The 25196-nt window shown below is 43.5% G+C and overlaps 1 protein-coding gene across 1 annotated transcript in view; it reads right to left on the bottom strand.

Annotated features, from left to right (window-relative positions):
• The window catches only part of LOC142467903 (vomeronasal type-2 receptor 26-like), a 335755-nt gene that overhangs the window by 155022 nt on the left and 155537 nt on the right, over positions 1-25196 (bottom strand). Inside the window, exon 5 of the mRNA XM_075573868.1 lies at positions 5150-5273. Within this exon, the coding sequence (XP_075429983.1) occupies positions 5150-5273 (124 nt within the window). The remainder of the gene's footprint in view (positions 1-5149; positions 5274-25196) is intronic.

Genomic DNA, 25196 nt, shown 5'->3' with positions numbered 1-25196 from the left:
TATCCCGGTGGGAGAATGCTTTATCAGTCAAACACACGGTTATGTTAATTGCTCGCAGGTAGAGTTAGAAACAAAAGAGAGACACCCAATACACAAGTGTTAAAAAGTAGTCTATGGGAAGAATAAGTTTCAGGGAATGTATTCCCAAATGTAGGAGTTGGGTTACTGTATGACAGGTTTACAGGGATATCCTAAATCATACAACCACAGACATTTACTCACTTAACAAAGAATAGGTTTAGTTTAATTTAATGGCTCCGCAGAATAAAATAGTTCTAGACTTTATTTTAGCCTCAAAAGGAGAGGCATGTATGCGCCCTAGTTAAAGAGCACTGTTGTGTATTTATCCAGGATTTAGGGACCATGTGGGCCTTGGTGGTTGGATTGATTTGCTTTGAGCGAAGCTAGCGAATGTTTTTGTATGTGTGTGTTTGTCCTACTCATTGCTCTCTATGTATTAAGTATAGCAAAACACTGATCCAGAAGTGCGTTGCAACCCCCACCGACGCTATGCCTCTCTGCGGTGATGATATCGCCAGTCCACCAGAAGAAGAGACCGAAGAAGCAATCAATTGGGCTGATATAATGGCCGGAAAAGAAAGGAATGAAGTTATGCACAACTTGGACATCTTGGTCCATCAGGACTATGAAATGGTTAACTGTACTGTTCTTTAAATAGACTGTCTCTTAAGGATATGGGGGGGACTGAGAAGACTGGATATGAGGAAGGTGGGAGGTCACAAAGGGGCGTGAGTCAACCACAAGGAAAGGATCACAAGTCATCCATTTTGACCATAGCATCCGTCTTGGTCCGTTTTGCCATTCTGAGTAAATGCAGTATGAAAGATGTGTGCAAGAAGAATGTTTGTGCAGTCGCTCTTAGCAGAAATTAGCCCCCACCAATTCTCACAAATAGCTGACCCATAAATTATGTGACATATTGAGATGTAAGCCATTTTCTAATCTATAGAAATATTTAATGATATATATATGTATATATACAATCTTAGTATCTTAGTGGCCATATATATATATATATATATATATATATATATATATATATATATATATATATATATATATATGGCCACTAAGATACTAAGATTGTACCCTGCAATCACACTGCCCCTTGTTATCTTGATTTCATCATTCCCACTTTCTATGTATCTGACACGTTACCCCAAGGGAGGCTGAGAAATCGAAAAGATCTGACCAGGACCATTAGTCAAACCCACATTGCAGCTGGGGTTTTTATACCTAGTTTAGGTGTTCTGGATCTCTATTCTAAATTAAGTGAAATTATGGTAAATATTGATGATGCTATTAATCAGACAAGTGATGCTATTATCCGTCTGACTAATGAACAAGAGCAGATCCGAACAGTATTATTACAGAATAGAATGGCTCTTGATTATCTGCTAGCCTCACATGGAGGTGTTTGTAAACTTGTAGGACAGAAGTGCTGTGCCTATATTGAAAATGAGTCTGGCGCTATTCATAAAGATATGGATAAGTTACAGGAAATTCAGGCTAGGATGCGTAAAGAATCCTCAGGCCTTAGCTTAAATTGGATGTCAGGACTCACTAGTTGGATCAGAGAATTGGGTATGAAAATTCTCTATGGTTTTATTGTAGTGATTAGTATAATCGCAGCAATTTATGTTATTTTTCACTGTGCTAAGTGTGCAATGTTTTTATTTGTCTCAAGGAAACCTTCAGTTTCATCTCACGCCATGTATGCAACTAATAATTCATATGTGGCCATGAACAGAGTCTATGATACTATTGGTCCCCATAAGGCCATTGTCATAGAGAAGCGTACCTAGTAAGGGTATTTGTTCTTTTAGAGAACAAAAAGGAGGGGATTGTTAGGACCAATATGTCAGGCCAGAATCTGCACTCATGTTAAGCTTCCATTTTGTATGGTCATAACTAGTTAAGATTCTGTAGTCAGCCTTTTGCTGAAATATAATTCCTAAATGCACTCAGTTTCTGCCAAATTGCATTTCCTTTCTTCCTGGTCAGGATATTACTACGATACTTTTGTGTTGTCAATTTCCTGATGTTTTAGTTAGAATATAATAGAATGGTTCTCTGCAAGAAGCAAAATAGTGTAATATAGTTGCTAAAGACTCAAGGTCTCTTTTGATAACAGACAATGAATAAGCTATGTATTCAGACAATTGCTTGTATTGGGAAAACACATCCCAAAAGTCACGCCACTTATATGTCCTGCCCCTAAATCACGCCTCTAATCAAAGCTACGCCCAAGACACACCTATGATACGCCTACACTGGCGACACACTTTATTCGAGCTCGGCTAGTCCCACGAATTCGGGTATACCCGGGTGTATTGAGGTTTGTGACTGTTTTCTGCCCGAGTGCATTGAGGTATTTTCCAGGCAGGGATTGAAGCATTTTATTCCCTCTGGCTGCAATACTGCACAGTAAATATATATATACTGCATTACAATTCATGAATTTATGCCATCTGGTAGACACGCGAAGCATTGCAGCCTATTAAATCCTAATCATTATCATTTAACAGATCAGCCGCCCGTCAGCCAGGCATGAACCCAGGCTGGGAAGGCAAACGCAACGGGGCTTGTCAGAGGTGAGGAGCGGCGCATTCCAGGTATCTGCTAGGTATATACTGGGTATTTGCTCGAATAAAGTGTGTCGGTGCATTATGTTACGCCTATGTTACGCCTCTATCCAATATCTTTTTTTTTTCTGTATAAAAGTCATTACCCTATGAGTAATAAATTGAGACAAAGGATTTGAAACCTGGCTTGCGTTATGTTTCATTTTGTTCGTCTACCAGGCCTGATAGTTCATCAAAGATCGAAGATAACAGTTGCAGGGTGTGAAAGCTTCTCCGGGGAAGTCTGCTGCAAAATGGTGCAGATGGTGTGTCCAGTCACAAGGCTTCAGTTTTCTTGGCAGAGAATTGGTTCCTTTTGGTTCTGAAGCCAGGGGAGGAAATAACGGATTTTCCTTCAGTTCTATTCTGAGAACTTGTCCCCGGAAAGCTGGACTTCTTAACTTGAAAATCTCTGAAGCCGGTCGCTGCTATTTCTCACAAAGCATCTTTTCGCCAGTTCAAGTTTGCTGCTGCTGTTTTGACGCTCAGAATCTGAGGACCTTATTGGCTGAAAGTTTCTTAAAGGAATTCAGTCCCATTCACAAAACGCTACAGCCAATTAGCGCGTTTGAATATTTCTACCTGCCTATCACAGATTTGCCGGTACTCTGACGCCGGACAGGCACGGATTTCAATTCTGCATAGTGGCATGCGCCAACCTGGTACCTCTGCCATTTAGCATATTGAACCCCCCGCTGGGCCAGGCTCCTCAAAGTCTGGGCTGGGCAAATGTTTCCCGGATAGCCCTTATTAAGGACTGGGCGTAGATACTTGAGTTTAACTCCAGTACTCCGCCCACCCTAAAACATTGGCATCTCTGAGACTTTCAAGTCCGGGACCGGACCAGACACAATGGCACCAAGCCTGGTGGCCATCTGGTCTCTCAGAACCAGGGACTTGGGAATTCCCCAGCTCATATAGAATGCATAAAACATATATACCTTTCTTTATACACCATGTTTACAAAAATCTCACAAAATTCTTCTAAGTCCCTCGTCCTTTAGGATCTAATGAAAAGACGCGCATGCTCATTTTCAGAGCTCCTAGACCTTCCTAAAGAAGTTTGCTAAAAAGTTGTTTCAAATAACGCTTAGGTGAAGTTTCAGAGTTGATTCTTTTGTACAATAGCTTGACTTAGAAATAATTTCACTCTCGCAACCTTGTGGATGGTTGGAGACAACCTGGACCTCTATACCGGGTCTGGGAGTTTTGGCATATACTGTGGGGACTCTCTCTATACCAGGGACCCCGGACAATACTCAGGATATGTATACCTCTATGCCCCCTTTTACCTTTCTGGTCTGTGCTGAAGCAGGGCATCCCGTCGGTAAGTCACAGGGCTGTTTTCTGGGGTGGACTTTGTCCAGAGGTCTGTGTCTATATGTATCTGAGAATCTGACTCGGCTCCCGGATACATATTTGGAGTGGCCTGTATCTCTGTACCCCAGCTAACCAGACACAATCTGACAACACTTTTACCGCAAAATCCACCATGAAACTCATAACCTGAGAATCTCCACTGGTTAGCACTCCTGGAAAGGCAAAATACACATACATTCTTTATTGTTATACAAACATTCATTGCAAGTATAATACACAGGTTGAAGAGCTGACAATCTAAAACCTGAAACAAGGGTCAGAGGTAACCAGCCGGGCATAATACCTTTATTTATGGCCTTTTTACCCCTTCACCATCACAGGAAGTGCCATGGGAATGAGGATTCCAGAATATCCCTGTGGTGAGATCCCCAAGGGAATGAGGAGGCTAGTATATCCCTGTGGTGAGCATCCCCAAGAGAATGAAGAGGCCAGTATATCCCTGTGGTGAGATCCCCAAGGGAATGAGGAGGCCAGTATATCCCTGTGGTGACATCCTCAAGGGAATGAGGAGGCCAGTATATCCCTGTGGTGAGATATCCAAGGGAATGAAGTAGGTTAAGCTATCCCTGTGCTATGCACCCCCATGGGATTGAGATGTGTCAATACAAGCGGACTATGCCCTCTGTTCCCCCATTCAGTAAACATTATATAGAGAGAAAAGTAAATCAGAGAAAAGCTGTCAGTTATCCTCAGATGGGATATTCCAGGTAGCCCAAGCAGCGGCCCTGCAATATTAATGGTTATACAGTTCTACCAGAAGAGCAATCCTAATTTTTGTGTCCTGTCTGGTGATAGTGATCCTGATGGTTTCGGTGTTAAAATGTCTGGTCCCCATGACAATCCTGACCTGCTGACCAGTGAGTTAACATCTTCAGGCCCAACAGATGTAGCTAGACTTACTGTTTTAGTAGCCAAGAGAAGATAAGCAAAATGCAGCAGCTCCGAGGACAGTTAAAGCTTTGGCTGCTTTAGGAGGTTCTGTTCTGCTAAAGGGGACCCCCACAAATATTTTCTCAGTGTCAGGGGAAGCCACGGGTTCTGAACACTGAGCCTGGCTATATCTTTGCATTATTTACATCATTCTGTTTCACATTTCCTATTGTTCTGTAATAAAACATGTATACCAGATGTGTTAGAAATCTCTCCCATTGAGCACAGGACGCAGTCATAACAGCAGGCTTGTTCTCCTCTTCTAAGGACTCTTCTGGTCCCGTGAAGACAGTTGTTTGAGCATTGAGATCTTGGAACCTAAAATGAAAGATAAGTAAATTACACAAAACAGTACAGACACGTAACATTTGTGATACTAACTCAAAACCTAGACCAGTATGTCGAAACACTGGTTCTGAAAGTCCCAGCTCATATACAGTGCACAACAGTATATACCATATTAAACACAATGTTAATAAAATATACTTTAATATATCCAAAGTCTCTGGTTATGGGGAATAGAATAGAAAGCTGCTCTTTATTTTCTACTAGCCATTATTCCCCACATACTTATCTAAGAGATTTGGACTGGATTTTAAGAGTCCCCTCACAACTTATACTTATGGTTGGAGTGCCCTTGGACCCCCATACAGGTTCTGGTCTACCTGGGCATTAACTGGGTATCCGTCTTAACCTAGGGACCCCTTATAATTACAGGGACACTGTGCATCCCTATGTCCCATATACCTTTCTGGGCTGTGCTGAAGCAGGGAACCATAGCGTGAGTTGCGAAAGCATTTTCAAGGGGAGATATTGTAAAGACACTGTGCCTACATGTATCCGAGAACCAAGCATGATTCTTGGGTACATTTTTAGGGGAACCAACAACTACGGGCCCCAACTACCTAAGCATATTCTGACAACAATTTCTCATCAAAACAACACTTTAAACTCGTGTCCTAGCAATCACTGCTTGCTGGCATCCCTGGAAAGGCAAAAACACATACAGTACAATTCTGTATTCACGCATTCAAGTACAGATTATGCATATACAGTTACTGGGCTCAAGAGCTGACACTCCTAGGCTCTTATACTCGTATCAGAGGTAACCAAAACAGGGCTTCATCTTTATAAAGAACCTAGTTACCCCCGCACTGTCACACCTCCCCCCTCAAGATGAAGGCTCTGTGGCAGTCACCTCTTCTGATGGCTCCGCAAGCCTGGATGTTCTTGAGGTTTTTTTGCTCACTGGGTATGTCGTGTCGGGAGAGTCCATCAGCATTACCATGCTCACTACCCTTTTTGTGCTGTATGGCAAAGTCAAATTCTTGAAGGGCGTAATAACCTGCCATTCTCTCCCGACACCCTCTGTAGCCAACTTAACGGTTGTGACCAGTAATCACAGTAAATGACCTGCCATACAAATTGTCACGGTGGACCAGTACTTATCAACAATTTTATATTTTTGGGATTCTCAATTCAATACAACAAGGAGGGCAAAATAAATTGTCATTTTATTTCCTTGATAGACAAACACATGACAGACTTAGAATAGACTTAATATAACACTTACTGGGATGGGGAAATAAAATAAAACGTCCTTTGCAAGAAAGCGCAAGAAATGCAGTCTCTGGTTCAAGTCGGTTTGACTAGATCGCAAGTTGCCGATCTAATAACTTCGTCAAATAAAGGAATTTCGTATTAGAAGTTCGTAAGAATTTGTTTGGGAGTCACCAGGGCTAATGAATTCCGGAGTTTGGGGTAAATCCGTGGTTGCGATGTTATTAACCCCTTGCATCCTGGAACTGCTACCGCTGTACTCGAACGGATTCCTCTGCACAGCTTGGTTTCGTCATGAATTACAACTGAATCACACCAGGGATAGCTCGACAGGCGTGGTTATAGGGTTCACAACCCTAACTCAAACATGTCTGCCAAATCCCTTCCGTGGGAACATTTAACACACGAATCCCTGATCTGCCCATAGTTTGCAAAACTGGCAAAAAAGGCTTTCCGGTCTGCAAAGCGCATGTGCTCACTTGACACCCATGCAGTTTAGCATACCTGGAATACACCCTTTTCCTGGCGACCCTGAGTCTGGGGTTTGCTCCAAGGTGCGAATGGCTCATGCTGGGTGCCTGAATCTGGCACTCAGCAACATCCCGGCCAGTTTCACACTTGGATCTCTGAGGCTTTTCATCCCTGCATTTACCCTAGACTTAGAGGCTCCCACTTAATGGGACCTCTTTGAAATGCAGGAAGGAAAATACCCTCAGCTCATGCACCCTTAGCATATTTACATGCCAAAGGATTTCTTCCCGGGCTTACAGAAAAACAGTTCCTGCCTGTACATTTTATATTCACAGTATTATCCACTTTATTAAAACATCATGTTCTGGGTGTATCACAACTGTAATTTTTATATGTATGTTAGTGGTTTATTTATTTACACTTGCACACCAAAAATTAGGGTGCTGGCTTTCTCCGTTCGTGAGTTAGCACACTTAATTGAAAAGCTTTCTTGTGGGAACCCAAGTTCACCTAGTTCCCACATCAATTGACCTACTTCTCACGGCCATTGACTTTCCACCTTTCAAGTTACGCGAGCTAACAAGGTACGGATACTTTGTATAAGTAAAACACTTCAAATCTAACGCAAGCCACTTTTTCAATTGATTTGCGGTAACGGAGTCGAATGCTTGAAATGGACACCCATATTACACAGCTGACTTCCCATACTCAGCGCTGTCTTTGGCGCTCACCACGCCATCTTGTGCCTGAAAATCAGAAAGCACAGTTTACATCTATTCTACTACAGTAGGCAGGATATAGCCGGCAAACTGGGGTTAAGAAGGCTGGGACAGGGCAAATACAGCAGTGCAAATACTTTTAACCCCTTCATTCCCAATGCGAGTTGGGGCTAATCAGCTGGGTATAATACTTTTATTAAGGCCTGATTAACCCTCTTATCGCCACAAAAATAGGGCTGTAATTTTGTCAGAGCCCAAACGATGGCCAGGCATTTCTTTTCAATTGTGGCATAAGCCACTTACCTGGTAGCAGTTTCCTGCTCAAGTAGATGATAGGGTATTTGCCCCCCTCCTCGCCCACCTTGCTGAGTACAGCACCGATACCTTAGTTTAGTCAGAGGCATTGGTCTGAACAAGGAAATGCTTGGAATAATCAGGTGCTGCCAGGATGGGAGCACTAGCCAGCGCTGTTATCACGGTAGACCAGGTTTTACCAACACATTAATACCGGGATTCTGGATTGAGCACAACAAGGCGGGCAAAATAAATTGTCATTTATTTCCTTTTAAGACAAACACACTATCTTCACAATTACACTGGATTAAACACTTACTGGGATGGGGAAAAAAAATCAAATGTCCATGGAATTAATGACTTAGCAACAAAGTCTCTGTACACATGCATGCAAGTGGGTGTGCAAATTGATCCGTGCGACAATCCTTGGCTAGGGGTGTAACTTGCCACCCTTATATCTCCGCCGGTAGGAATAATTTCAAAAGTCCTTACAGGATTCGTTCGGGAATCCCCAGCTCAAACGAATTCTGGAAGAGGGGTGTGTTAAAGGGGTTACACCCCATTTGGCCACCCCCTACTCTCACCTGGGAAGCAAGGGGTTAACTGGACTGTGGTCCTGTAATGTGTTTTTACCTTGCTTCAGCATCCTAATGTATATTCCCCTGTAAAAATGTATTGTTTCTGTTCCAGTGTTTGCACCAACATATACACTGGGATTGATGCGGGAAGCTTAAGGGGTTAATGAACTACAGTTTAGGAAAATACAAATATGTGTGGTGTCTTTTCAGAAATATCTGTGCTTCAACAGGCTTGATTGAAGTTGGGTGTGAAAAGTACAGAGGGGGTTTGTTGTATGTTAATACCTAATTGGCAGGCCAAGGGTATATTGCTGGTAGAGACAGCTAGGACCCAGGTCTGGAGCATTGGGTGTGAAATATAGCACCTGTGACAAACGTTCTCTACCCAGGAGGCCCAGCTTCAATGGATTTCTTGACAAGGGGTTTATGGGGGCCAGGGGTGCGGCTACAGAAGGAGATATCAGAATGAGTGACCTTATTAAATATAAGAATATTATGAGATGTCCTCAGCTGAATGTGCTAAAAGCTACATGTGTGTATTCGTGGGACCGATTTGCACATAATGATTACAGACACCTGATGTCTAGCAGGTACTAAAAGACAGATATTAATATCTCTCTTAATTTTAATATTACACGGTAATATTTAGTCTCATTGGGAGCGTCATGCGTGCTGGAATGTATTAATATGTCTTGCGTGCCGATAAGTATTACTGAACTGAAGTTATGAAGTTATTTAGATAGGAAAAGCAGTTTTTAAACGTCCTGGGGTGGGAGGAGTTTTACTCCGGGGTAAGACTGTCAACCCCATCACTGATTTATGACTGGAATTGGATATAAACCATTGACCAGCCAATACTCAGTTGTCTTCATGTATTTTCGTGATGTCTACATCTGTACCTGAATTATGGAAGAAATGGCCCATCCTGTATCCTGATGGCTTTCTTGTCCAAACCTTTAAGTAAGTGTCTATATTTTGTCTGTTATTTGTATATCTCGTGTGTTCACCTTTTTCAAGGAATAAATTATATTTATTTATATCTCAGTCATGTTCAGTTCAACCCAGGTATTTTTGGTGTATTTTATAAGCTTGTCATAAGTTTCCTGACGAAGCACTACGTGCGAAACGCATAGAGGTCACGTGGCGGCAGTTCCTGTGGAGTTTTGCAGTCGGTGGGAGCGGGTCTCCACGCATCAAACAGGGTAAGTACTCAGACTGGTCCGGACCATTTCTGTAGTACTAGTGAGATTCAGTGTTGACCCAGTGCCATCCCCCGATCATACTGGTGTATGTACCAGTTATTCTAACGTTATTTGTATACCTTTTTTCCTTGTTTATAATTTGTATCAGTGGAGGCTGTTTGCCCACTGTCCTATTTTCCTTATTAATAATAAAGTGCCATATACCTTAGTGCGCCTGCCTGTCATTTGTTTTTCCTGTCTGTGAGCCCCCCTTGTGGGAGCTCACCTTTATAGGGGATGTGTGGAACCCCCCCAAACTAACGGCTGCAAGAGGGACCCTTTACAGTGACAACTTTAGTGCGGAGCAACACACTTATCTTATGTCTACATCTTCTGTACCTGAATTATGGAAGAAATGGCCCATCCTGTATCCTGATGACATTCTTGTCCTAACCTTTAAGTAAGTGTCTATATTTTGTCTGTTATTTGTATATCTCGTGTGTTCACCTTTTTCAAGGAATAAATTATATTTATTTATATCTCAGTCATGTTCAGTTCAACCCAGGTATTTTTGGTGTATATTATAAGCTTGTCATAAAGTTACCGTGACAGGGTGCAATCCTTTGTTACGGTGTATATAACCCCTTACATTCCGGAACCGGTGACGCTAGAACTTGGACGTTTCTTGGTTGAATCAGGTGAATCTGATAGTGAATCTCTGTAGGGCGTCAGGCATTCTTATAGGTTTAATGGACCTATCTTTAACATATCCAGCCAATCCTCCCGTGGAAACAACTTTTCCCATGTATCCTTGACTTGCCAGAAGCTTGTAAAAATGGCAGAAGTTGCTTCCCGGTCTGATAAGAGCATGCGTCAAGATAAAACATAAACTGCTTAATATACCGGGCCCAACCCTTACCTGGTGACATCAAGTCTGGGGTTTGGCTACCAAGTGGGAAGTGCCAATACTGTGCATCGGTATCTGATACTTACAAATATCCCGGACACGCTAACACCTCGGGTCTCTGACGCTTTTCAACTCTGGACTTCTCTAGACACTGAGGCACCAACTTAGCAGGGTGCCATTTGTATTGTATTGTATTTTATGTTTTTATTTATATAGCGCCATTAATGTACATAGCGCTTCACAGTAGTAATACAGGTGGTAATCAAATAAATTACAGATAATAAAAATAACAGATCATGGGAATAAGTGCTTCAGACATAAAAGTAACATTAATGAAGATGAGTCCCTGCCCAGAGGAGCTTACAGTCTAATTGGTAGGTAGGGAAACGTACAGAGACAGTAGGAGGGAGTTCTGGTAAGTGCGTCTGCAGGGGGCCAAGCTTTATGTATCATGTGTTCAGAATATCCACAGTGCTATTCATATGCTTCTTTAAGCAAGTGTGTTTTAAGGTGGGTCTTAAAGGTGGATAGAGAGGGTGCAAGTCGGGTATTGAGGGGAAGGGCATTCCAGAGGTGAGGGACAGTCAGTGAAAAAGGTTTAAGGCGGGAGAGGGCTTTAGATACAAAAGGGGTAGAAAGGAGACACCCTTGAGCAGAATGCAAGAGTCGGGATGGTGCATAGCGAGAAATTAGGGCTGAGATGTAAGGAGGGGCAGAAGAGTGTAGAGCTTTAAAAGTGAGGAGAAGAATGGAGTGTGAGATGTGGGATTTGATCGGAAGCCAGGAGAGGGATTTCATGAGTGGAGATGCTGAGACAGATCTAGGAAAGAGTAGAGTGATTCTGGCAGCAGCATTTAGGATAGATTGTAGGGGAGACAGGTGAGAGGCAAGAAGGCCGGACAGAAGGAGGTTACAGTAATCAAGACGGGAGAGAATGAGGGCCTGAGTCAGAGTTTTAGCAGTCGAGCAACAGAAAAAAGGGCGTATCTTTGTTATATTTCGGAGGATAAAGCGACAAGTTTTAGAAATGTTTTGAATGTGAGGGGCGAATGTGAGAGAGGAGTCGAGTGTGACCCTTAGGCAGCGTGCTTCGGCTACTTGGTGAATGATCGTAGTTCCAACAGTAATGTGGAAGGAGGTAGTAGGGCCAGGTTTGGGAGGAAGTATGAGTAGCTCTGTTTTAGCCATGTTGAGTTTAAGGCGGCGGAGGGCCATCCAGGATCATATAGCAGAGAGACATTCAGAAACTTTGGTTTGTACAGCAGGTGTAAGGTCGGGTGTTGAAAGTATATTTGTGTGTCGTCAGCATAGAGGTGATATTTAAACCCAAAAGATGTTATTAGGTCACCTAGAGAGAGTGTGTACAGAGAAAAGAGAAGAGGTCCCAGGACAGAGGAAGTACGAAGATGAGAAATCCCTCAGCTCATACATCCATAACATATTTACATATTAATGGATTCATTGCCAGGCTGACAGAATAGGGTTCCTTTCTTTATATTTAAAACACCGTTGAAATACAGTTTTATTTTTATTTGTGGGTTCTGTATGGGCATCGTACACTTTAAACTAGCTGCACTCCAAAAATTAGAGTGCTAGCTCTCTCCTAGCCGGATTTAGGGACTTAATTGAACAAGCTCTGTGATGTGGTCTATGGGTTTCCACTTGGCATACAATGTAACGCTGCTCGCCGGGCTCGGTAACCGCAGATGTATTCCATCAATTATAAAAATATAAAATACCGTAACACTCTTCAATCCTTTCCTATACCAGGTCGAGACCTACTTGGGGGTGGTTCGCGCTTGCCGTTCCGAGTCTCTTCGCGTGTTCCCTGGATTCTTTTCCCAGCCATTTGGATAGCAGGCTGAGCTCTTCCCTTGCGGAGAAGCCCAGGCTCTTGATTGTGTCCTTGAACGTGAGCTTCTATATTCGGTAGTTCTCAGGACGGTCGTCAAAGTTGGTAAGTCCTGTTTGCACCATGTCACGCCGGATCATGTACTTGCCCATGTCTGTCAGGCCTGAGGCATCGGCATATTGGTTGCATTCTGAGGTAGTTACCGGGAGGGTCCTTGCGGATGTCTCTTCCTTGGCGTGGACGCGTGATGACTGCTGGTCAGTGTGAGGGGCTGTGTTTTCCCGTGTGTGAGCCTGTTGTAGTGCATCCGTGTGCGCGCTGCTGTGTGGATCACTATTGCTACTGTGGCTATCCCAGGTAGCGTGTACCCTAAAAGGAACAGCGTCTTCTCCACGTGGACCTAGCAAGTCTTCGGTGTCTGTGGTATCACTCCCGTCGTGTTGAGATGGTATGCTGGTATTTACGCTGAAGAGGCTCCTCACATAATCCTCAGTGCGTTGAGCTGGATCTTCTGAGGCTATCCTTCTGTACGGTTGCTCCCCGTCGTCCTGTCTCGCAGCTGCTTCTAAGATCTCTGCCTGGGCAATGGCGGAGGCATCCTCTTCTTTGCTTAGGGCTTCTAGATCCGCGTCCAATTCAGCCTTTCTACGCGCAGCAGCGGCGGCATTGGCGGCGTTCTGCTCCTTTTCTATGCGCACTCTTTCTGCCCTTACGGCTGCCTCTCTCCGACCGTATTCGGCCCTGGCACGTCCAGCCTCGGCTGTGGCTCGTGCCTTGGTAGCGGTTGCGCTTGCGCTGGATGTGTTTGTTTGCACTGATTTTGCTGACCTTGATGAATGCCTGGATGTGCTGGAGTGCTGCAATGCGGTCTCCAGGAGGAGCTCTTTTCTCACGCTTTACGCGTCTGTGATAGCGGTCCGCACGCGGCTTTCACGTGTAAGGTCATTGTTAATTTGTATTTATTTATTTATAAAATGTTTTACCAGGAAGTAATACATTGAGAGTTACCTCTCGTTTTCAAGTATGTCCTGGGCATAGTTAATATGACAAATAATACAGTGGCGACACACTTTATTCTCGCTCGGCTAGTCCCGCGAATTTGGGTATACTCCGGTGTATTGAGGTTTGTGATCGTTCTTTACCTTAGCGGCTATGCGCTATGGTAAAGAAGCAGCATTTCTGTATTTTTAATAATATTGTACAGTGAGCAGGGGGTTCCCTGAGCCAGAAATTAATGCTCAGGGACCCCCTGCACCTGCACAATATTATTAAAAATACAGAAATGCTGCTTCATTACCATAGCGTATAGCCGCTAAGGCAATGAAGGGGTTAACCCACCGTGCCCGCTTTATTGTGGGTAGCGGGGGTGGGTGAAGGGGGTATTTTGCCCTTGGTGTGAGTTTAGGACTTGCGGGGGAGTTGCGGGTGCACTTAACCCCTTCACGACCGTAGCAGTTAATACCGCTACGGTCATGAAGGGGTTAACCACTCCCGCGACCCCCCCCTTTCGCAAGCCCAAAACAACCACCGTTGGGGCTAATACCCCCTTTACCCACCCCCACTACCCACAATAAAAAATAATCACACACAGCATCCCCGCAATACATAAATAAATAAATAAATAAATAAATACAAATAAATACATTTGAAATACATTTTTATTCCTAGTGTAGATGTGCAGGGGGTCTCGGGAGCTGAACCGCGTTGGTTTCAGGACCGGGGACCCCCTGCCCACCGAGATACAGACCCCTTTATGAGGTGCCGGTATCTCTCTGCGTTAAGGCCCCGATCACGTGACCGCGGCCTGTTAAACCAAGCATAGGGATACCGGCACCCCCTAAAGGGGCCTGTATCTCGGGGAGCAGGGGGTCTCCGGACCTGAAGCCACAGCGGTTCTGCTCCGGAGACCCTCTGCACATCTACTGTATGAGTAAAACACACACATCAATAAAGATTCGTTCTTTACCTTAGTAATGTGCTATGGTAATGCAGCAGTATTTGTGTATTTTAATAATATTGTACATAGAGCAGGGGGTTCCCTGAGCAAGAAATTAATGCTCAGGGAACACCCTGCTCCTGCACAATATTATTAAAAATACAGAAATGCTGCTTCATTACCATAGCGTATAGCCGCTAAGGCAATGAAGGGTTAAGGCAGAATAATCAGCCAATCAGAGTAGGGATGGAGTTCCCACGCTCTGATTGGCTACCGTACCATGTGACAGGTTTTCACTGATGTCACATCCTTTCTCCCCCAAGCCCCTGACACATGGTATACCAGAGCCAATCAGAGTAGGGATAAAGTTCCCACGCTCTGATTGGCTTTAGTACCATGTGTGCACGGCCATGTGTCTTTTAATGACGTCACCTTAAAGGCATTTGAAGCAAAGCCATTCTGATTGGCTGTGCTTTCATTGCCTTTAAGATGATGTCATCATTTTAATTTTTGTCTGCCAAAACACATGGTTTTCACGGCCCAATCAGGACCGTGGGAACCATGACGCAAAATGTGACGTCATAGGCCTTTAAAAGCCTATGTCGTCTCATTTTGAAGCCAGACGCCGCGGAGGAAGGACCTCCGTGGAAGAAGGAAGACCAGGGCGTGGCCGAAGATGGAAAGAAGACCCCCGCCCCGCCCCGCTGGAAGGAGATAGAAGAAAGAAGAACACAGATGAAGATGGATTACAAATAGAAGACCCGTGGATTGTTTAGGATTTTTAGTTTAAAGTTTATTTTTTTTCTGGTTTATTATTTTATGGGTTCCTGTTTGTGGATTGGTTCGTGAGTAAGCTGCGCAACGGGAATCGGTGGGGGCAAGTAATGGTAAGTTAACTAAAGAAATGTATTTTATTTAACTTGTTAATTTTTTCAAAAGGTTTTTTAACATGTGTATTTTTTTTTGTGGTACTGTATATCATTTCTTGCCACTGTATGTATGTATGTATGTATATATGTCTAGAGAGATATACAGTATACATTCAGGGTAAGAAATGATGATGTTTTAAAAGCTGGATTAGATGTGTTTTAAATTATTTTGTGTATGCTGCTATGCTTTATTGTGAGTTTAAAGTATTTTAAAATTAGATAGATGTATTCCTTGGTATTGTATTGTGTGTTTGAGGAAGGTCAGGGATAGGCTTGGTTGTAAAGGTTGTATTTTTGTCGGTACTTATATTTTTTCAAAGGCTTAATTGTTCTGCTCTAGGCGTGAATTTGTTAATGGTTTCATTGTTCGGGATGTAGTGTGAATTGTTTAGGGATGTAAATAATGATTGCTAATTGATTTTTGTTTACTTGGTTGATTAATTTGCAGAATGTATATGGTGCATAGATATTTAGGCATCATTTATATTGGAATGTAAGTTGTTTAAATGGCTTTTCAGAGGTTTAGTGATGATTTAGATTGAGAGATCAGTTATGAATATTAAAGGAAATTGATTTTAATTTAGTGTGTATGTATGGAGAAGTGTTTGGTTGTAGGACAGTATGGTTTTGATAACCCTTCTGCATTTATTTGTATATTGGGTCATCGTGTGTATATACTGTGTATATATATATATATACTGTGTATATATATGAAGCCCTTGTACCCCTGGGGTACGGTATCTACTGATGCTGCTGTCACCTGTGAGGCTAACAAGAGGCCTGAGCCTCCGCCACTGGGAGCCTGGGGTATACTTACACTGGGTGCAGCGCCTCAACTGATGAGGGATCCCAACTTGGTGGGAGTGCTCCCTTATCAGAACCAACATATGCAGTAACCACACGCAGTTGGATAAAACAGTATTTACTTAGCATAATAATAATAACCTCTGCATAACGTTTCCTACATAAACAGCATGACATTCCCCTGCATGAATATCATCACATCACCCCACACATGTAAATGGTTGCACCACTTTAGTGTCAGTCTTTATATCACCTTAGTCCTTGGTGTACCAATATGCCAGGGCACTTAACCTCTTAGTGTCCACCAGCGATAGATTGGAGTGTGTGTGAGGGACAGCGCTTCCCTGTGTTGGGGCCCGTTGGTGCACTTTAATATAATACCTTCCTGGTTATGGTCCTAACCAGGAGAATCCTTGAGGAGTCTGCAATAACGCAACGTGATCCCATGCAGCACTGCACTGCAGAAATGGATGCACACGCTGACTCCACAGGGGAGGGATTCCCAGCCAAATTATCCCTTTGTAAACAGTCTCTGTTATGCAATCAGAGTCTCTTCCTGCTACAGACTGTGCTGACAGCTAGGCTCTGTCCTGCAATCTCTTTCTCACTAGGAGTACAGTGAAGGAGTCCCTGTCTTAAGGCAGTTCCCTACACAATACAGTTACTTCTCTACTGTGACTCAGGGAATTAACTGGGCCCTGGGGTTTAACATTCTGGCCTAATCCTTGGAGCACTGCTCTTTGGATTTAACCTGCAGCTTCAGGCTCCTGGTCTTCACTGACTGCTTCCTGTTCCAGCATGCAATAGTCTTTCCTGCTATTCAGCAGAATCCTGCAGCCCTACTGGCTCCCTGGTGTCAGGTGGTGTCACTGCCCCTGAGAATCATGGGGATTGTAGTTCTATCTGCAGCCTTTAACATAGGGAGCCTCATGGAGCCTCATGCTCTCCCTCTAATGGCTGCCGCTGAGTTGCCCTGCTATGCGCAACCTCGCTGCGCGTGCATACGCCAACATGGCGGTGCCCTGCGGAGGGAACCGCCCGCGACTCAGTCACTCTGCCGCACATCTCTGATGGTAAGGAGAGGGGGGGGAGACCAGGAGCACGGGGGGAAACCGGAGGGTACATGGCTACATATCTCTCTCTCTCTCTCTCTCTGTATATATATACAGTATATACAGTATATATATATATATATATATATATATAATATATATATATATATATATATATATATATATATATATATATATATATATATATAGTTGCATGATGAAGCCACTGTACAAATTCATGGGTGAAGGGTGGGTATCGGCCCAGTGTGGCTCAACCCCTTAATCACCTTTGCGGTTATTATCTGTTAAGGTGTTTAAGGGGTTAATTGATATCTGAATGTACTTGCAATGTATTGGCTTTTTATTTGCTATGTATGGTGTGGGCAAGACAAGGCTGTTGCTGGCGACGGACACTTCGTATTGATGAGGTCAGTAGTACTTTATTTATTTGAATATGCTAGTTAATGTTTTTAATAATGGGCAATTAATCTATTATCCATATCTGGATAATAGTTATTTTGCACATTATTGTACTGTAGGTGTTGGGTTGGAGGGTGTATGTATTGAATGTATAGGCCAGGTTTATTTTTTTTACATTCAGGGTTGGTTCTGTGGTTCTGCGTGGGACCTCTGGAGACCACCTACGGGTATTCTCGGGTATCCCAAGGGTATCAGGCTGGTGGTTCCACGGGTGACACATGCGGGGATGACGATGTGTGGTCCCACTTCTGTGGGGGCACCTCCGACCCGTAGTCTGTGGGGATGACGATGTTTGGTCCCACTTCTGTGGGGGCACCGCCGACCCGTAGGTGTGGGGATGATGATGTGTGGTCCCACTTCTGTGGGGGCACCGCGGACCCGTAGTGAGCACCCGTGAGTTCCCCAGACCCCCGAGGGAACCACCCGAGGCCCCGCAGACACCTGTGGGTCTGACCCGGGGCTCCTAGACATCCTTGGGCCTACCGTGGGGACCCAATTGTGGCCCACGGTGTCCCAAGGAGACCACCTGGGGGCCATGGTGCTGACGGGATCCACCAGCAGGCCTCCAGAACCTGTGTAAAAAGGGCTGCTGGTAAACTGTAGGTCTGTCCAGGTGCCCCGCCAGCCCACCGGGGACTCGCATGGGGCTGCGTTATGAACCCTGTATGTAAAAGGATAAATCTTGAATTTATGGTCGGCACAGGGGGTGGGTAATGTATTTAATAAATATAATGCTGTTTATTGTGGGTCACTGTGATGTTTTTATTGTGGGTACTGGGGGTGGGGGGGGTGTTTTCCCATCGGTATGTGGGTAGGCCTCCCTTGTGGGTACTGTGTGGTTAGGCCTCATGGGGGGGGTTAGTGTGGGAGGGTATGTAGGCATCCCGAGTGGTGGGTGAGGGTGGGTTAGCCCCTTAATGACTGTAGCGGTTAATAACTGCTATGGTGATTAAGGGGTTAGGGGACAATACTTTGTATGTTTTCATTTTTGTCTCTTTTTTGCAGCAGCGGAGGGGCCATGTGCAGGTAGGTAGTGGGTAGTGGGTGTGGGTGTGGCTGTGGTTATTTACACGGGATCCCCCTCCCTACATTTACATACAGTACACTGCCCCTCCCCACATTTACATTCAGTACACTGCCCCTCCCCACATTTACATTCAGTACACTGCCCCTCCCCACATTTACATTCAGTACACTGCACTCACAGAAAACACAGGCCAGGCAAATTTAACTGACACATATATAGGGGGAGGGGGGCTTACACAGATTAGTCAAAGCAGGGATGCTTAGCAGACACAATAGGGGGGGGGTTACATAGATTACAGTGAAGGCAGGGAAGTTTAAAACACAAAATAGGGGGAGGTTTTTTTTTACATAGATTACAGTGAAGGCAGGGAGGTTTAAAACACACATTAAAAAAATGTATATAATGTATTTATTGTTTATTCTGCCTTAACCCTTCATTGCCTTAGCGGCTATACGCTATGGTAATGAAGCAGCATTTCTGTATTTTTAATAATATTGTGCAGGAGCAGGGGGTTCCCTGAGCATTCATTTATGGCTCAGGGAACCCCCTGCTCAATGTACAATATTATTAAAATACACAAATACTGCTGCATTACCATAGCACATAGCCGCTAAGGTAAAGAACGATTCTTTATTGATGTGTGTGTTTTATTCATACTGTAGATGTGCAGAGGGTCTCCGGAGCAGAACCGCTGTGGTTTCAGGTCTGGGGACCCCCTGCTCCCCGAGATAGAGGCCTTTTTAGGGGGTGTCGGTATCCCTCTGCTTGGTTTAACAGGCCGCGGTCACGTGATCGGGGCCCTAACGCAGAGGGATACCGGCACCTCATAAAGGGGTCTGTATCTCGGGGGTCAGGGTGTCCCCGGTCCTGAAACCAACGCGGTTCAGCTCCCGAGACCCCCTGCACATCTACACTAGCAATAAAAATGTATTTCAAATGTATTTATTTGTATTTATTTATTTATTTATGTATTGCGGGGATGCTGTGTGTGATTATTTTTTATTGTGGGTAGTGGGGGTGGGTGTAGGGGGTATTAGCCCCAACGGTGGTTGTTTTGGGCTTGAGGGGGGGGGGTCGCGGGAGTGGTTAACCCCTTCATGACCGTAGCGGTATTAACTGCTACGGTCGTGAAGGGGTTAAGTGCACCCGCAACCCCCCCGCAAGTCCTAAACTCACACCAAGGGCAAAATACCCCCTTCACCCACCCCCGCTACCCACAATAAAGCGGGCACGGTGGGTTAACCCCTTCATTGCCTTAGCGGCTATACGCTATGGTAATGAAGCAGCATTTCTGTATTTTTAATAATATTGAGCAGGAGCAGGGGGCCCCCTGAGTTTTGATTTCTGGCTCAGGGAACCCCCTGCTCACTGTACAATATTATTAAAAATACAGAAATGCTGCTCCGTTACCATAGCACATAGCCGCTAAGGTAAAGAACGAGTGTTTATTTATATATGTGTTTTATTTATACTGTACATGTGCAGAGGGTCCCCGGAGCAGAAACGTTTGGTTTCAGGTCCGGGGACCCCTGCTCCCCGAGATACAGGCCCCTTTTGGGGGTGCCAGTATCCCTCTGCTTGGTTTAACAGGCCGCGATCACGTGATCGGGACCTTTAAACGCAGAGGGATACCGGCACCTCATAAAGGGGTCTGTATCTCGGGAAGCAGGGGATCCCCGGACCTGAAACCAGTGCGGTTCAGCTCCAGAGACCCCCTGCACATCTACACTATAAATAAAAATGTATTTAAAATAATTTTTAATGTGCCGATGTTTGCGCAGAGAGAGAGCAGCGGATCTCTCTCTGCTGCAAACACATCTCACCCCCGCCGGCCCATAGTATCATTTATGTATGTGCATATACAGTACTGTATGTGTACAGTACTGTATGTTAGGGGTTATAGGGGTTGTTGTTATGCAGTATATATATATATATATATATATATATATATATATACAGTATATATACTGCATTACAATTCATGAATTTATGCCATCTGGTGGACACGCGAAGCATTGCAGCCTATTAAATCCTGATCATTATCATTTAACAGATCAGCCGCCCATCAGCCAGGCATGAACCGTGGCTGGGAAGGCAAACGCAACGCGGCTTGTCAGAGGTGAGGAGCAGCGCATTCCAGGTATCTGCCAGGTACAAACTGGTTATTTGCTCGAATAAAGTGTGTCGCAGCAGTACATGGTTACAAATACAGTTACATAAATGAACAGGGTATACATTATATACAATACATTGCATGCACAGTTTGAGAAGATGTATATTATAGGCTTATGTAACAGTTACAGACCAGATTAAAATACCCGAACCGTACCCTTATTCTGCGTAGTGGAGCATGGGTATCACAGAGTTTTAAGAACTCGGACTGGAAATAGTCGAACGCTGAATCGGGGTCGGGAATTATATCGATTCTGTGCCAAGGGCAGTTGGTAAGGTCATCCAGAAACTGTTGTGGGTTAAAGTTTCTAAATGTTCTAGTGAGGAGAACTTTGGGCCTTGATTGGGGCGGTTTAATTTTCCTTACACAGTACACAATTGCATGGTCACTGAAAATGTCAGGAAGGATGTCAGAGGATTGGATTCTGCTGGGATTTGAGGAGAGAATCCAGTCAAGCAAGGAATGGTTGTGCGATTTCAGGTTTGTCCGTCTCAGGTTTGTAAGTCTCTTTCTTGCAGGCTTTCGCCGGTGTTGGCTCTGGTCAAGTAGGTGATGTATGTCTCTGACAGCCCTTGGTAGCACGAGTGGTTAGACTTTAGTTGAATAATTGCCTGCCCGAGCTGTTGTGCATTATCGCTAATGCTAACAACATTGTGTAATTCTAGTCCGTTTTTATCCAAGGCCTTTTCTAATCTTGCGTGGTGCGCTTCAATGTCAGCCTCATATTTTTCGCGGGCCTTTTGGGTAAGAGTGACTGTCTTTTTAGGCCTTGCGTCTCTCTTTATTTATTTTTTCGAGATTAACATCTTGCGCTGACCGCCACTCTGTTTCCATTGCCGTTATAAGAAGATTCTGGGTTCCATCTTCTTCCTGGTCAAGCTGCAGAACTACGACAAGGGCAAGTATATACATACTTCTTTGGTTTCTACACTAGCCCACCGGTGTTACACTTCCACACGTCACACAAGATAGGGAGTGCCCCATCTTTGTTTTTGTTCTATTACCATTGTATCCCGCTCTGGTGGCAGCACCCCTGTTTTCTAGCATTTAACACCTAAATATGGAAGAAGAGTTAGTAGAAATGGAAAACATCAGTGAAGTCATAGAGAGTGTCTTCACGAAAAGACTACACAGAAGTAACACCATAGAGAATAAAATTAAAGCAGCAGAGACAGCAGAAATGGGGGAAATAGAGACCATTAATAATGAATTTGATAAACTAGAAAAACTTTTAAAAAAAGAAACCAAGAAAGTTTGGGATAAAGTTTACCTAGAAAAATATCTAGAAGCCAAACGTATCGCCAAAGGATTGCGGTTCTCTAAGAAAGCTTCATTTGATCTGGCAAATATTGAATTTAATGTAATATGGGAAGAAACTATGGACACTTGTTCTTATGATCTCATGAGATTGATTATCAAACACCATATCACCTCCTTAGCAGAGATTGACAAGGAAGTGATATCAATACAGAAAAGATTGGAAACAGTAATGGATAATCCCACTTTTATAAGCAGAGAAAAAGCATTGGCAGATGAAATTGACACTATAGAGAGCAAAAAATTTAGAAGGGATGAGTAAGATTATTTAGTTGGTTCTAACCCCAAATGGCATCGAGTTTCCTTCATCCCACCCAACACACCAAAGGAGAAAAATATGTTTGAGTATAGGAGTAGAGTTGATAGCAATAAAGAGACAATACCTAGCACCTCAGGCAACTAAATACAGAAAGAGTATCCTAAATCAAATCCTACGAAGGGCACTAATAAATACATTAAATTCAACACCACTGAGAGACACACGTCTCCCAGAGGGTGGGCTCCAAGAGATCCCGAAACTTCAAGGGACACACGTGATAGGAAAGATCATCACCATGATAGAGAATCCAAACACATGGAGTCCTATAGAAGAGAGGATGATAGGAGACATTTTAGACATGACTATGAACATGAAGACCAATGGAGGAGTAGAAAGTATACCCCCAAATATAGTGAACATCATGAATATCGCCATAGGGCTAGATCTCCTCTGGAACATCATAGGGCTAGATCCCCTTTAGAATGCAAGATAGCAGACATGAGAGGGAACTTAGCCCGGGGAGAGAGCAAAGGTCGCCATATAAGCATCCAGGGACTTTTTTTAGACAAGGCACCATCCCGCAAAGCCCCCCCATTCATTACACAGAATCGGTTCCTACCCCTAGAGGAACAGAGAGAACAAGATTCCCCGGATTTAAGGGCCAAAAAAAGACCTCACGAGGAAAACGAGGAGAAGACAAACGCAGAAAAAGACCAACGACATAAACAATATTTTTAACTTAAGAGAACTCTTGATGAGAACGAATGTAGTTTGATTAAAAAGGGCCTAACTTTTGCACCAGCAGTGGCAGCTAGTGGCTTACAATTTATATATTGATTCTCACAAATTTATTAGACAACTTAGTTTAAAAAAAAAAATCTTAAATAAAGACGCACAAAGCAGAGAAATCATTAACAGTAGTATACCCCTGGGAACAGATGGGGACACTTTTAAGCATTCATCACTTAAATTCAAGTCAAATTTCTACCCGAGTTGGGTCAAAAGTCACAGCATTGAGACTTTCCATCAAAAAATCCAGGAAGATTTTGAAAAATTAACTACGACCAATAAAGCAAAATAAAAAATAACCTTACTCTTAAAGAAAATATTGCTCTAAAAACTTTAGAAGAAGATTCATCTATTACTTTTAAACAAGCTGACAAGTTAGGGGGTGTAGTAATAATGGACACTGAATATTACAAAAAAGAAGCAGAGAGAATCTTGTCTGATGCCACCACTTTCGAGCCCTTAAAAGCGAACTCCTCCAAAAAGTTTAACAAAGAATTTTGGGTACTTCTGGACAAGGGCAAGGAGATAGGGGTAATTAATGAGAAGGAATACGAATTTCTGAATGTAAAATTCCCCATAATGTCTATCTTTTATTTTTTGCCCAAAATCCAACCTGGATGACCCATCATCTCTGGGATAGGTTCCCTCACCTTGCGCCTATCGGAGTATATCGATATATTTCTACAACCTTACGTCGCGGGGATGAGGTCCTATCTCAGAGACACCACACAGGTTTTGAACATGTTGGAACAAATTGAATGGGGACCAGGTTTTAAAATGTGTACATGTGATGTCACATCCTTATACACGGCCATCAATCACGACGATGGAATACGAGCCATCGATAGGACCCTTAGTAAGGTCATGGAGGTACAAACAGAACAGAAAACTTTTATTTTAGAGAGTATAGCGTTTATTTTAAAACACAATCTGTTCAACTTCGATGGAACATACTTCCTACAGAAATTTGGAACCACCATGGGTACCAAGTATGCGCCAAGTTACGCTAATTTATTCATGGACATTTGGGAACAGGACACCATGTGGTCCGCCCATGAATTTGGCGCAGATTTGGTCCTATGGCGGAGGTATATCAATGACATTTTTTTCATCTGGAAAGGAAGTGATGAGCGTCTGACGTCATTTTTAGAGTACATCAACAGGAATGAAATTAATCTCGTATTCACGACATGCACAAGTTCTAACTCAGTGGACTTTCTAGATCTCACCATATATGCGGAGGATAGCCGTCTTAAGACTAAAACTTTTTTTAAACAGGTGGACTGCAATAATTATCTTTTAAGAACTAGATGCCACCATAGAAGATGGCTCACAAATATACCCCCGGGCCAATTTCGTAGAATACGGCGCAATTGCAGCGATGTTCGAGCATTTTGAGAACAAGCAGGGATCCTAAAAAATCGGTTTATTACCAAGAAATATGACCATGATACTATGGATGAAGCTATCAGGAAGACAGGTTTATTAAGACGTGAGGATATTCTCAAAACTAATTCTAAACAACCAAAAGGAGATTTTAATGTAACATTTATCACACAATACAGCCAAGATTCTGGCAAAATCCAATCTATTTTGAAAAAACATTGGCACCTTTTACAGCGTGATCCTGTACTTAAAGAACACCTCCCAGATAGACCAAGAGTAATCTATAGGAGGGCAGACAATATAAAGAATAAATTAGCCCCCAGCCTTTTCTAAACAGAAGTCACAAACAGGGAGACAAACTGGTTGTCAAAGCCAAAGGGCTTTTTTAGATGTAACATGTGTAAAGCATGCAAACAGGGCTCAGACGAGAAGATTAACTTCATTTCCAACACAACAGGGGGAAATTTTAAAACCATACATTTTATCAATTGTCAATCAGAGAACGTCGTATATATATTGTGTTGCCT

This window comes from Ascaphus truei, chromosome 1 (genome assembly GCF_040206685.1).
Source record: "Ascaphus truei isolate aAscTru1 chromosome 1, aAscTru1.hap1, whole genome shotgun sequence".
Lineage (NCBI taxonomy): Eukaryota > Metazoa > Chordata > Amphibia > Anura > Ascaphidae > Ascaphus > Ascaphus truei.
The sequence above is the reverse complement of the archived record's forward strand: the minus strand, read 5'-3'. Positions and strand labels throughout refer to the sequence as shown.